This window comes from Dipodomys ordii, unplaced genomic scaffold, assembly GCF_000151885.1.
Source record: "Dipodomys ordii isolate 6190 unplaced genomic scaffold, Dord_2.0 Scaffold6, whole genome shotgun sequence".
Classification (NCBI taxonomy): domain Eukaryota; kingdom Metazoa; phylum Chordata; class Mammalia; order Rodentia; family Heteromyidae; genus Dipodomys; species Dipodomys ordii.
In genome coordinates this window covers 4,441,931-4,456,288 of record NW_012267222.1, presented here as the reverse complement: position 1 = coordinate 4,456,288, position 14,358 = coordinate 4,441,931, and the positions used below count along the sequence as shown (strand labels likewise).

At 42.8% G+C, this 14,358-nt stretch overlaps 1 protein-coding gene across 5 annotated transcripts in view; it reads right to left on the bottom strand.

Annotated features, from left to right (window-relative positions):
- The window catches only part of Per3 (period circadian clock 3), a 42,976-nt gene extending 28,832 nt beyond the window's left edge, over nt 1-14,144 (bottom strand). For 3 of the 5 annotated variants that reach the window (XR_001175733.1, XM_013034449.1, XM_013034466.1), the window contains exons 1-6: nt 13,994-14,144; nt 12,081-12,196; nt 10,374-10,575; nt 8,281-8,329; nt 3,620-3,762; nt 598-676 (exon numbers count right to left, since the gene is read on the bottom strand). Coding sequence is in view for 3 of the 5 variants with exons in the window: in XM_013034449.1 (XP_012889903.1) it covers nt 598-676; nt 3,620-3,762; nt 8,281-8,329; nt 10,374-10,575; nt 12,081-12,196; nt 13,994-14,084 (680 nt within the window). In the remaining 2 variants the exon portion in view is untranslated. Of the gene's footprint in view, nt 1-597; nt 677-3,619; nt 3,763-8,280; nt 8,330-10,373; nt 10,576-11,580; nt 11,599-12,080; nt 12,197-13,993 lie in introns of those variants that run through there. The other 2 variants (XM_013034458.1, XM_013034478.1) reach the window with 2 other exon arrangements.
- Nucleotides 14,145-14,358: the final 214 nt, after the last annotated feature.

Here is a 14,358-nt window from a genome sequence, read left to right as displayed (position 1 = left end):
CAGGGCCTCATGCATGCAAGGCAAGCGCTCTACCACTGAGCCACCTTCCCAGCCCTATGTTTTTATAATCAAAGAGTAACATTAAATAAACTCATTGTCCTTCCTTTTTTAAAAAAAATAATAACCTCTGGTTTCCATTTCTTGGAGTTCATTTTGATAAGTATTATTTTATATGATCAGAGGCACATAGGCATTGTGTATAGATGCCACATTTTCGGATCCACTCATCTATTGCAGGGTCATTTTCTATTTTTTAAATGTAGTATTTATGATAACGTTGTCAAGTTTTTTACCTTTTTTTGCTGGTCCTTGGGTTTGAACTCAGGGCCTGAGCACTGTCCCTGAACTTTTTGCTCAAGGCTAGCACTCTACCACTTGAGCCACAGCACCACTTCCGGCTTTTTCTGTTTATATGGTGCTAAGAAATCAAACCCAGGGCCTCATGCACGTGAGGCAAGCATTCTACCACTGAGCTATAAACTTTTCAGTGTTTGTAGATTTCAGTTATACAATGTAGAAGAGTGTATAAAATACACACTTTTTAATGTTGGCATTGATTTTCAGAAATAAATTTCTTTTAGGTTGAAGCATATTTACCTTTCATCTACTTCAAGGAACACACAGCCTGGAGTGTGTGTTGTGGTAAAAATTCTTTTGCCCACTGGGATTCGAGGAGCTAGAAAAAAAAAGAAAAAACCAGAAAGATTTATCTATAGGCAGGCAAGTATCTAATTAATCATTCACTGTACATGATAAAATTGAATAAAATCTCCATATCAAATGGTGGAAACCTCACTTAGGGGTCTGGTCTTCAAGGAGCTGAAGCTTAAATGACAATTTTCATTACTAACCACATTTTAATCAGGTCAGAATGAGATGCCAAGTAGAGTTAACTTTAAACAAAGGAGAGTCTATACACACTGACTAGTTCTAGTTCATTTTCTCATCACAAATAATCTGAAGAATTAAAGGAAGCCAGGCGCCGGTAGCTCACACCTGCAATCCTAGCTACTCAGGAGGCTGAGTTCTGAGGATCGCAGTTCAAAGCCAGCCTGGGCAGGATCTTATCTCCAATAAAAAACACTAGAAAACCAGTAGTGGTGCATTGGCTTAAGCAGTAGAGTGCTCGCCTTGAGCTGAAGAGCGCAGGGACAGTGCCCAGGCCCAGAGTTCAAGCCCCATGACTGACAAAAAACAACAACCACAACAACAAAAACAAAACAAAAAAAAGTTAAAGGAGGAAGTACAAACATTAGTCCTATTTAGTGGCTGTAGAAAACTAAACGAAAAATCTTGAAATGTTACTTAGTACTGTATAGACAGTCTTTGCATACATAATAAAATTGGTACAACTCAGTTCTGCTTTCACTTGTGCTTTAAGAACACAGGGGACCTGGTTCATGAATCAGAAGAATTTATATTGTAAAACACCTCAATTACCAAAGGCAATCTATAGATTCAATAGAATCCCCACCCAAAATTCCAATGTCATTCTTAACAGGAATAGAAGCATCAATTCTAAAATTAGTTTGGAAGCATAAAAGACACAGAATAGCTAGATCAATCCTGAGCAAAAAGAGTAACACTAGAAGTATCACAAAACCTGACTTCAAATTATACTAGAGCCACCATAACAAAACCAGCATGGTACTGGCACTAAAACAGACCAATAGAATCAAAGACCTAGAAATAGCGATTCCCCCACCCCACCAGTTACAGCTATCCCATGATCAATAATGGTACCAAAACCGTATGTTGAAGTCAAGATTCGTCAACAACGGTATTTAAGAAAACTGGTTATATGCATATCAAAGACTGAAACTAGATCCCTGCTGCTGATCCTGTATAAAAATCAATTAAAAATGAATCAAAGGGGGCTGGGAAGGTGGCTCAGTGGTACCGTGCTTGCCTTGCATACATGAAGCCCTGGGTTCAATTCTTCAGCACCACATAAGCAGAAAAAGCCCGAAGTGGCACTGTGGCTCAAATGGTAGAGCGCTCACCTCGAGCTGAAGAATTCAGGGACAGTGCCCAGGCCCAGCGTTCAGGACCAAGACCAACCAAAAAAAAAAAAAAAAAGAATCAAAGATCTTTCTACAGCTAGCTTCCTCAAAGATCTCATTCTAAGACCTGAAAACTTTGAAACTACTACAGGAGAACATAGAGGTTGCACTTGAAGATATATATGCAGGTAAGGGCTTTTTGAATAAGACTTCAATTGCTTAGGAAGAGAACTGACAAATAGGATTGCATCAAAGCAAAAAAAAAACTTCTGTACATCAAAGGAAACAATTTTGGGGGAAATTCTGGACAAAGGGTTAACATCCAGAATATATAAGAAGCTAAAAAAGTTAAATATGAACAACAAATAATTCAACTAATAAATGCACAAAATATTAGAACAGACAATTCTCAAAAAAGGACAATGGTTAATAAATACGTAAGAAATATTTTATATACTTAGCCCTAAAAGAAATGGAAATAAAAAATGACAGAGATTCCTTCTCTCTTCAATCTGAATGGCTATCATCAAGAAAATAAATGACAGCAAAGGCTGTCAGGATCGAGGCGTAAAAAAGAACCCTCACACAGTGTTGGTGGTAATATAAATGCAAATCAGTGCAGCTATTATGGAAATCGAATGGTGATTACTCAGAAACCTAATAACAGAACTAAATTATGACCCTGCTATACAACTCCTGAGCATTTATCTAAATGAATCTAAGTTGACATAGAATAGCGACACCTCCAATATTCCCATCTATTGCAATGTTGTTCACAACAGCCAAGCTATGCCATCAGCCTAGGCACCCAGAAGTGCCTAATGTGGCATATATACCCAATGGAGCATTATGCAGCCAAAAAGAAGAATGAAATGATATCTTTTGTTGCAGGAAAATGGATGGAACTTGGGGATCACCATGTTGAGCTAAGCCAAGCTCAGAAAGAGAAATACCACATCTTTGCTCATATGCAGAATCTAGACCTAAAATAATAATATGATTGTAAAAGGGAAACTGGGAGAGAACCAGTAGGAGTCAAGGGGGAAAAAAAGAGGACAGATGGATATGATCGAATTGTATAGGTGAGAATAACAATAAAACCATTCAAAAATGAACAAAGGAGAAGGAATAAAGGCTAAGTGACAGAGGGGTGAATATGACTGGAACACATTACATGCATGTACATAAATACCACAGTGCAATGCCTTTCTATAAATGCTCTTGGCTAATACAAAACAATGGAGTCAGGTGGGAGTTTCAGGTGGGAGTACCTGGAGTTTCTAGATGCTGTATTTCCACTAAAAACGACCACGCTGGTATCTTCTGTTTATGTCACAGAAGATATAAACTGTACTATGGCTTCTCTTGCAAGAATTTTAGTACGCTTATTTCATTAAGATAGCAAAAAAGGGCCCAGGGCATGTCTCCAGTGGAGGAAGAACTAGAGGACTACGTCTTCCCCTGGCTCTAGGCATAGACAACGAGGTCTGCTGTCTGTGAAGGAGACACCTGAGGAAGGGGACAAGCTGGAGAAACAGAGACCTTACTAAAATCCCTATAGAGATTTTCTATAGAGATCTCTGTCTCTTCCCTACACGCAGGACTTCTGGTCTCACCTTCATAACCAGAGTGAGTCTTCTCAATCAGTGTGAGGCAGCAAGGTTCTGATTCGGGTTGGGCAGAGCTATGTACATGAACCAGATAGGGGAGGATCCGGAACGGGCTGTAATGCTTCTCTTGCACTTTGTCTCGGCCTCCACTGAAAAGATAAAAAGATCAGGCTGGACACAATGCAGTTAGCCTGCTGCAAACAGGCTGGGGAAATGGTTGATTGGCATTTCCCAATGGCGTGTATGTATCACATAGACTCATAGACTTGTTTTCCACAGGTGGGGAAGGTTAATTTAAAAGTTTAGCTCCAGATAGCAATGGTCTCACTGACTAGTCAGGAAGTAAGAGGTTCTATGGAACAGTGTTCATGTCACCATGAAAGTAAAACAGGGAGAACTATTCCATGACTTACTTCTGACCTCCATGCCCCAAGTTCCCAGTCTGGCCTAACGGTCTCACCTCACTTGAACTGCCACAACAGAAAGTCAGCTCCCCTACAGTCACAGCCAACTTGTGATCCTAGCTACTCAGGAGGCTGAGATCTGAGGATTGGGGTTCAAAGCCAGCCCAGGCAAGAAAGTCCATGAGACTCTTATCTCGAAATAAACCACAAGAAAACTGGAAGTGGCACTATGGCTCAAGTGGCAGAGTGCTTGCCTTGAGCTGAAGAGCGCAGGAACAGCGCCAAGGCCCAGAGTTCAAGTCCCACGAGTGACAAAAAAAAGGATAAAGCTCAGCTCCCAAGCCTGGTCCCTGACACTGGCCCCCTTCCAACTCTCATGGAGGAGCTCCACTGCTGAGTGATGATACAAACTTTTACCCCACTGCCCAGAGGACACAGATGGTGGACAATTGGACAAGTCCAATGTCCATGAGAGAATTCATGTTCCTCTTTTCCTGCCAATCATGTCTCCATCACCATCAGGTTTGAGAACACTAATCTCAAGGAGGTCTGATTGCTGATGCTGCTGCCCACGCAGTCTCTGCTTTCCTCCCATTCTCTCCCATGACCGTGTTTTGCTTCCCTCACTGGGAGGACCAGCTTCTGGAACTTGTCTGGTCTCCATCCTATTTCTAGGCTCATCTGGTCCCAGGCTTCTATACAAGATTGACACACTCATGTTCTTAATATGCATCTCTGGCCTGGTCTTGACCTGTATCTCAAACAGAACCTGTCTCAACTCAGTGCTGTTCCTCCTGCCTCTCTCCAGGAAGCTGCTTTTCCTACCTTTTCCATCTCAGTGAAGAATCCCAGCCCACACCCCTGCTGTCAGCAGTGGCTCTTTTGATTTCACACTCCAATCTAAGTCATTAGTAAGTCCTGATAAAATACACAGAATATCTCTCCTGACCCTGGCTGGGCTAGCCTGGGTCTCCATCTCTCACTGAAGGCAGCAGGCCCTTCAAGAGGTGTTTGTGTCATGGGGACACCATCCTCATGAGGGGACTAACGTGGTTTGTCTGAGAGTGTTATTCATAGTGACAGCTGGGTTGTTAACAGTGTTCAGCTGGCTATTAGCTCCAGCCCCTCCCTCATTTCACAGAGTGCAGTACCAACCCACTATAAGCACTTCAATATTAACACTAATCATTATGTCATTCAAAAACATTTTCTCTTTTTATTATGAAGTAATATTATCATTTAGAATATTCTCATTAAATTTAGAAGATAAAAAAAATTTAGAAGATGAAATCAACTAAATTTTTGGTCAACAGTAAGCCCACTTGTTCGTGGATTTATTACATGCATTTTTGACCAAGAACAGTAAAACAATTTTTTTAATGTAAAAATATTTTTAAAACAACTTTAGCCTGGAGCTAGTGGCTCACACTTGTAATCCTAGCTACTCAGGAGGCTGAGATCTAAGGACTGCAGTTCAAAGCCAGTCCAGCTAGGAAAGTCTGTGAGACTCTTTTTTTTTTTTTGGGGGGGGGGGTCCAGTCGTAGGGCCTGAATTCTGGGCCTGGGCACTGTCCCTCAGCTCTTCAGCTCAAGGCTAGCACTCTACCACTTGAGCCACAATGCTACTTCCGGCTTTTTTCTTTTTGCTTATGTGGTGCTGAGGAATTGAACCCAGGGCCTCAGGCATGCAAGGCAAGCACTCTATCACTGAGCCACCTTCCCAGCCCCAGTCTGTGAGACCCTTATCTTCAATTAACAACCAGAAAACTGGAAGTGGTGCTGTGACTCAAAGTGGTAGAATGCTAGCCTTGAGGAAAAGAGCTCAGGGACAGCGCCCAGGCTCTGAGTTCAGGTTCCACAATTGACAGACAACAACAAAACAAACAAATAAAACTTTAAAGTTCCCATGCACAAATTCCATAGCTCAGCTCTTGGTCAGGCCTATATTGCCACTGCTTGTGTTAAGTCGTTGTGTGCTCTCAAAGTGCTTCCCTGCATTTCACTTTATGAGGATCTGCCTCCCACAAAGCAGATGGAGCCCAAGAGGTGTGCATGTGCTTAACAGAAGTGATAAATCTGTTAAAAGGTGCCATGGTGCTTCAAGTGGAAGTTGGGGGGGGGGGGGATCGTGGGAAAGTTGCCTCTCACAACAGTGGTTCAGTCTGAACTCTCATCCTGGGCATACACAATATCAACTCAAGAGTGGTCTCTTCAGAACCACATACTGGGGAGATCAGGAAACTACTGTATTGTCTTTTAGTTCATTTTCTTTTTTTTTTTTTTTTTTGGTCGTGGGGCTTGAACTCTGAGCCTGGGCGCTGTCCTTCAGCTCTTCAGCTCAAGGCGAGCGCTCTACCACTTGAGCCACAGCGCCACTTCCGGTTTTCTGGTGGTTTATTGGAGATAGGAGTCTCACGGTCTCTCCTGCCCGGGCTGGCTTTGAACCATGATCCTCAGATCTCAGCCTCCTGAGTAGCTAGGATTACAGGCGTGAGCCACCAGCGCCCGGCTTTTAGTTCACTTTCTATGTTAAACCCTTCCAGTAAATATAAGCTATTAAAATTTTAAAAAATTAGATAGGGACACAGGGAGGGCTTGGTCTGTCTGAGGTAGAGAGAGAGTGGGTCTCTGTAGTGCAGTGTTCCCCTGGACTGGCCACAAGAGAGAAGGCCTACCATGCCGTCTCTGATGGCCGAAGTCACGTGTGTTAGTTGACTGCACCATGTACATTTCAGGTCAGGTAGGCATGGGCCCTTCAAGCAGACAGCTTGTGCCAGGAGAGGTAGTAGAAGAAATAAAACAAGCTCTTACACACATGGGTGACATTCTGAAAGCTGCAGCCTGTGACCTCACTAATATTGTAAAAGCAACTGTCTTGCTGGCTGACACAAATGACTCTGATACTGTCAATGAAATCCACAAACAATTTTTCAAGAGTAATTTTCCAGCAAGAGTGGCTTACTAGGTTGCTGCTTTACATAAAGAAATTGAAGCAATAGTGCCCAAGGGCCTCTCCCTGCAGCTTCACTGTAAGTGGCCTCAGTGTGGTTTACTCAGGGGTTCTCATCCTATCTTTAACATCCTGATTTTTTACAAATGAGTGTTAGGAAGTATAACTAAAATCTCTGGTTATTGTAGAAAGGCCCTATCACAGGAAAGATTAGATAAGGAGGATAATGACGTTACTGATGCTATATTACACCTTTGTACACTCATGTGGCTAATTATGAATATACACAGAGACCCTAATTACAGAGTTATTCAAATAACTAAAAATAAAGAAAAATATGTTATTACCTTAATATGAAATATGCGTATTAGGTATATGGAGAAGGAAATGGGCCAAAATTTTATATAGTAATATTTTCCTAATGGAAATAAGGATGTAATCCCCCTCTTGCCTAAAAGAAATAAAATTCAAAAATTGAACAGTGACAGAGTGGGGGAAAACACTGAAAGTTAATTTTTAAAAAGCTAACCAAGCTGGGCGCAGGTGGCTCAGGCCTGTAATCCTAGCTACTCAGGAGGCTGAGATCTGAGGAGCGAGGTTCAAAGCCAGTCTGGGCAGGAAAGTCTATGAAGATGCTCAACTCCGACAAACCACCAGAAAACCAGAAGTGGTGCTGTGGCTCAAGTGGTAGAATGCTTGCCTTGAGCTGAAGAGCTGAGGGACAGCGCACAGGCTCAGAGTTCAAGCCCCATGACCGACCCCCCCCCCCAAAAAAAAAGCTAACCAATAGGCCCTCATATTATGGTCATTTTAGTGTACTTCCTATCCAGTGATTCTCACACACCAGTAGGATTAATAATCACCTTCTCTTTGTTTCTTCCTATTGAGTTATCTTATTTTCTCATGAGTACATTCTTCTTTCTTCTCAATCCATTGGAAATTCCCATTAAAAGAACCAAGGCTTTTTTTTCTTTTTTTGTGGGTCATGGGGCTTCAACGTTGGGCCTGGGTGCTGTCCCTCAGCTCTTCAGCTCAAGGTGAGCATTCTACCACTTGAGCCACAGCACCACTTCCAGTTTTCTGGTGGCTTATTGGAGATAAGAGTCTCACAAACTTTCCTGCCCGGACTGGCTTTGACCTGTGATCCTCAGATCTTAGCCTCCTGAGTAGGTAGGTACAGGAGTGAGCCACTGGCCCCCAGCTTCAAGACTTTTTAAAAAATATACAACAAAGTCTAACTTAATACAAGTCATAAGTGTTGAATGAGACCAGAGTGTAACCATTATTTCTAGTCCCCACAGGTGTGTACTCACCGGATCCTGCAGAAGAAGGGTTTCACCGGGGTATATTCATACTGGGATGCTGAAATAGAGAACAACTGTCACTCTCCCTGCCTACAGCAGCTCTGCTCAGTGACTCAAGCTTGCTCTAATACCAAATTAACAAACCATTTTCCTTAAAGACAGCTGTTCTGGATTGAAAGTGCACTCTTTAGTAGGCTTTGCTAGTCTCCAGCAACCCTTAGGCAACATAGAGTGTCTGCCTTTTACTTCCCTTCATTACTTCTAATAGTCTTATCCTTATTCTCGCTACATTCATTACTTTAAATGTTACCATAATGATCTTTTGATGACAATTATTTTGCCAGTTAATAGTCTATTTCACTGAAATAGTGTGGACATTTCTCAGTAATTGGAAATTTAAACTATTTTCCACTTTTAGCTCTACGATATATAAATTTGAGTTTTTCACTTAGGATTTTTTTTTTTTTTTGTATGTGTGTGTGCTAGCACCACAGCTGGAACTCAGGGCGTCACAATTGCTTAGCTAGTACTCTACCTTTTGAGCTATATCTCCAGCAGCCATACCTCCCTGCTTATTGCTAACAGTTTTGGAGGTGGAGTCTTGGAATTCTCTACCTAGGCTGGCTGAGGAGCTAGGATTACAGGCATGAACCACTGGTGCCTGGCTCTTCAGAAACATTCAATGAGTTGTGTTCTAGCTCAACTGGAATAATCATTTTGCCTCTCATCATTATTGCTAATTTCCAGAAAACTGTACCACCTTACAGTGTTACTTATGTTTTCTTATGCTCAGGCGAATAGTCTGCACCAAAGTCACTGACTTATGAGGTGGCAATTTAGAAATAAATTTGCCTACTTTAGGGTCAAGTGAGGAAGCTGAACCTTTTCACACAAGTGTTTGTTGACTATTCCTCCTTCTTCTTTTTTTTTTTTTTTGATTGTGGGGCTTGAACTCTGGGCCTGGGCGCTGTCCCTCAGCATTTCAGCTCAAGACAAGCACTCTACCACTTGAGCCACAGCACCACTTCTGATTTTCTGGTGGTTTAGAAGAGTCTCACAGACTTTCCTGCCCGGGCTGGCTTTGAACTGTGATCCTCAGATCTCAGCCTTCTTAGTAACTAGGATTACAGGCGTGAGTCCACCAGTGTCCAGCTAATTTGTATGTCTTCTAGGAGACCTCTCTGAGTATTTTGGGGCATTTGTGTACTGAAGCAAAAAGTCCTCAGTAAAAAGACCCATGAAAAATTGAGTAGTTTAAAAAAATATGTCCCATAGGCGTCATAAACAATAAGATTCCTACAGAACTAAAATAGTGAAGGAGGCCAGGTCTTGTGCGATTCTAAGGAAAGGATTATAGGAACAATCAGAAAAGACGCTGTGCTGTAATAAACGTGCTCACACTGCTTCTCTGTGGCATAGACCCCGAACGCTAACTGTATTCACTGCTAGTCCCAACAGCACTGCGAGGAGACTATGTGACCTCAGTGTCCACGAGCTCATGAGGCATTCAACACCCAGATAATAAGTGAATTCTTGTTTCTGAAAATGATTGCTGAAGAAACAGCATCAGAGCCGTCTGAGAGGCTCATTTAACCATCACTGTGTAAAGACATGTTCTAACACAGGATCAAAGGCCAACAACAGCTGAGTGTATAGCTTCCTGTACCCTCATTCCTCTAAGCTCAAAGGAAAAGACTGAAAATCAGAACATGAGTGCAACCTTACAGTGGGTGTGAGGATTACAAACTGCTCTTGGTCAGAGCCAGAATTCTTGAGATTTATATGGCAAAAAGACATTACGTGCCAACTAGACACATGTCACACCACTATCGTTTCAGAATACATTAAGTTTTTACACCACAGCGAGCATCCTCAGCAAGATGGAAGGGCTGAGTGTGCCATGGCTGAGCACACACGGGGCTGCTCAAGGAAAGCACGGAGGAGCTGGCCAGCCACATGCTCCGTCTGCCCTGTTCCTGGTTGCATCCCGGCACCATACAGTTTTCATGTTCTGAACAATGCATTACGCGCTGCACTCCTTCTGTAAGATCAGGTCTGAGCTGGGGGCAGTGGTCATCAAACCCTGGTCCCTGGCCCCATACCTCCTCGGGTCCAGCTGTTCCAGACAGGAAGCTGAGCTCGAGCTGTGTGCGTGTAGAACACCTTCACGTCTTGTGGAGCGAGCAGGTCAACAAAGTGAGAGGATTCCAGGAAATCTTTCTTACAGTTCAGAATCAAAGCTGCCTGTTCAGAAATGTGCACCAGCCTTCCAGAGAGAAATGAAAATACTGCCGCAAAGGAATCCTGTGAAAGCACAGAGAATGAAGGCAAACTCTGAGATGCAATGTTCCCTGGAAAGTAAATTTCTTCTAATTTCTACCATAATCAACAGCCTAGCATGCAACACGTGTCCTACAGAGGCAACACACCTCCCTAGTTTTCTATATTTGCTTCTTCTAAATGATCACAGAACCTTCACTGTAGCTTCTGCAAGCCTGACTTCTGTCCCAAAACCACTAACTCCTCCTAACCAAACACACTCATGGCACAGATTTCTGATTTTCTCCTTTACAAACTGGGCTTTACTCCCAGAGGGACTGACTTCTGAGCAACATAGTCTGTGCTTTAAAACCAAGTTCAAGATCATCCTGGAGAGAGACATCAATACATACGAACTGCACTCTGACTTGTTCCTAGTTTGTTAAGATGTGTAAATGCCATGTTTGCTAGCATCGCCATGAGTTCCTCTCTAGCTTTATCATAAATTTTATTTTTTTGACAGTTGTTAGATTTGAACTCAGGGCCTGGGCATTGTCCCTGAGCTTCTTTGTGCTGAAGGCTCTTGCTCTACCCTATAATTTGAGCCACAGAACCACTTCCAGTTTTTGAATAGTTAACTGGAGTTAAGTCTCATGGGGACTTTTCTGCCCAGACTGGCTTCAAACCCAGATCCTCAGATCTTAGCCTCTTTATTAGCTAGGATTACAGGTGTGAGCCGCTGGTAACCAGCTTATCATAAAGATTTTAGAGAGCAATTTTTTTAACCTTTTCTTTTTAATCTCCATAGCTCTTACTACTATACTCTGAGTATATAGTAGTTAGTAAAATAAGCTCCATTATAACAATGTATAGGTCATATTGCAACATCATAAAGTCATTGTTATAATGATGCTAGGGGTCTAAACATCAAGTTAAGTGAGCTCCAGTGGATCAATGAGGCTTAATTATCATCAAGAGGACATTTAAAAAAGATACACTAAAGGGCTCTTCTACATTTTCACAAAAAATATTTACAACATCTCAACTCACCTGTTCTACAAAATCCAGTTGTTACAACTTGTAGTAGGTATTGGAACTAAGAATGATATAAATAGAAATCAACAATTTGGAGATTAGATAAGATGCAGGAAATTACTCTGCAGAGCTTTTCTTCATTTGAGAGAGGTAAAGGATGCTAAGACAGAAGCAACTAACAACCAAAGCAAATGAAACCGCGACACAACATACAACCTGCTGCTTCTGTTTCTTAAAACATTTTCTTTATCAAGGGCAGGAGAAACAGCTAAGTGTCTTTTTTAGCAAGTTTCTCCTTAGTTCACTTCCAATTGTTGGTTAGCCAAACTTTCAGTGTTTTTTTTTAGGTCCAAGACCAGGACTTGAACTTGGTTCTTGATGCTTTTGCTCTTTGGCTAGGGATCCAGCAATGGAGCCATGCCTCCAATCCCAGGTGATTCTTTCTAATTGGCAATTAGGGGTGGTCGTCTGGAAAGGTCACCTGAGCGGAGAAGGCAAAAGGCCTGAGCTCTTACTGTGTTCTTGAAAGTGTGCTGGGAAACCACAGTGGCCAGCTCCTCCAGACTATACGCAGTCATGTCTGCCCGGGCTGCTCCATACGGACTGAGAATCTGGAAAAATTCACTGTTTGCTAAGAAACACAGGGAAATAAACAGGTAGTCTAGTGACAACAAAATCATAACACTTACACTTAGCACTATCAAGCTGGCTTATTTTCTTAGGACATAGATACCCGTAAGTGTGCTTCCCTCAAAACCAGATCATTTCCTGCTAGCATATAAAATACTGACAGCTACAAAACCCAGGATTGTGAACTTTATGAATTCTGAATGCTCTAGCTCACGGGGAGCAAGATGTACTGAATTAAACTAAAACAAGTTAACGAAGCAGGGCATACTCATGACTCACGCATGCAATTCCAACTACTCAAAAGGCTGAGGATTGCAGGTCAAAGCCAGCCTGGGCTGAAAAGTCCAATTAACTATCAGAAAATTGCAAGTGGAGCTGTGGCTCCAAATGGTACAGTGCTAACCTTGAGGAAAAGAGCTCAGGGACAGTGCCCAGGCCCTGAGTTCAAGCCCCAGGACAGACAAAAACAAAAAACAAGTTAATGAAACCAAATGTTCAGATACATACATCTGATACATCATTTACTGTGGAAACACAAGCTTTCAGAAACTATGCACTTATGTTTGTGCTATGACTTTTTTATGAAAAAAGTCAGAGAAAAAGGAATAAGTATTTAAAATTGTTCATCTTTTCTTGTGTGTGTATGCTGGTACTGGAACTTGGAACTCAGAGCCTTCCCTCCTCTCTCTCCACACAACTGGCATGCTACCACTTGAACAAAGCTTCCAGTCCAGCATTTTGTTAACTGAACACAAGAGCCTCCAGGAATTTTCTGCCTAGCTAGCTTTGAACTGTGATTCTTATATCTCAGCCTGAGTGTCTAGAGATTATAGGTATGAGACACTGGTGCAAGGCTCATCTTAAATTTGGTAAATTCATGATAGATCATCAAAATAAGCATATGACAGGGGAAGATAAAATGAGTCAAATTTATTTTCTTCTGTAATCTCTATAGAAGACAACTCTTCCTTTCTCTCTCCCTCTTTCTTTTTGACAAGTACTGTGGATCTATCCAATCTAGTACCTTACACATGCTAGGCAAGCACCTATCAGTAAGCTACATCTCCAGCCCTAAATAATGTTTCTGTGTGGTATGTGTGTACTGGGGCTTGAACTTGGAACTAGGTGCTCTTGCTTAGCTTTTTCGCTCAAGGTTCGTACTCTACCACTTGAGCCATAGCTCCACTTCTAGCTCTTTCCTGTTTTTGTCTCTCTCTTTTTCTCTCTGTGTTTTGTTGTTTGTTGCAGGGCTTGAACTCAGGGCCTGGGTGCCATCCCCCAGCTTTACTGCTCAAGGCTAGTGCTCTACCGGTCTGAGCCACAGCATCACTTCTGGTTTTAATCGGTCAATTTGAGATAAGAGTCTCATAAGGACTTTTCAGTGGAGGCTGGCTTTGAACTGTGGTCCTCAAATCTCAGCCTACTGAGTAGCTAGGAATGCAGGTGTGAGCCACCGGCAGCACCTAGCTTCTAGTTTGGCTTTGAACTGTAATCCTCAAATCTCAGCCTCTTGAGTAGCTAGGATGATAGGTGTAAGCCACTGGCACTGAACTGAGAATGAATGTTCCTTTAAAAAGGTTTCTGATGTGCTTATGCACATCTGGCCACAGATCAGCAAAACCCTTGCAAAGGTACTAAACTAAGGGACCAATAATGTTCCCCAAGTCTTTCAACTTTGAAAAATGAAGGCACTAATGACATCATCAGTGTTCGAGTTGCTTGTTTTCTACCAAGAGCCCCACCGAGGCCGAGCAGCAGGCTGTTTTTGAAGGTCACCTAGTCTCTGCACTACCTTTACCTTGTACACTGTGGACGCAGCGGAGGGCGTAGTTGAGGGCATCGAGGGTGCTGGGTTTATTACGTCTCTCCGCTGGCAAGTACTTTTTCATCTCTTGGACAACTGTTATGAGTTCTCCAGAAACCTTGTTTCGATCTTCTTGCTCACTGGAAGATGGAGAAAAATGCTATTACCCCGGTGCAGGGGCCCGTCTCGGAGCGCAGGGGTGGTGGGGGTCACAGGTTGATTCCCTTCCGCTCCCAGGTAGCCTGGGCGCGTTTCCCCACTGCCTTCCATTCGCCGGGGCCCCGGCCCCTGCGGTGACCCCAGGCTGCCGCGCGGGGCGGCAGGGGCCCGGGGCCGCTCCCCTTCCCGGTTTTGGGGGC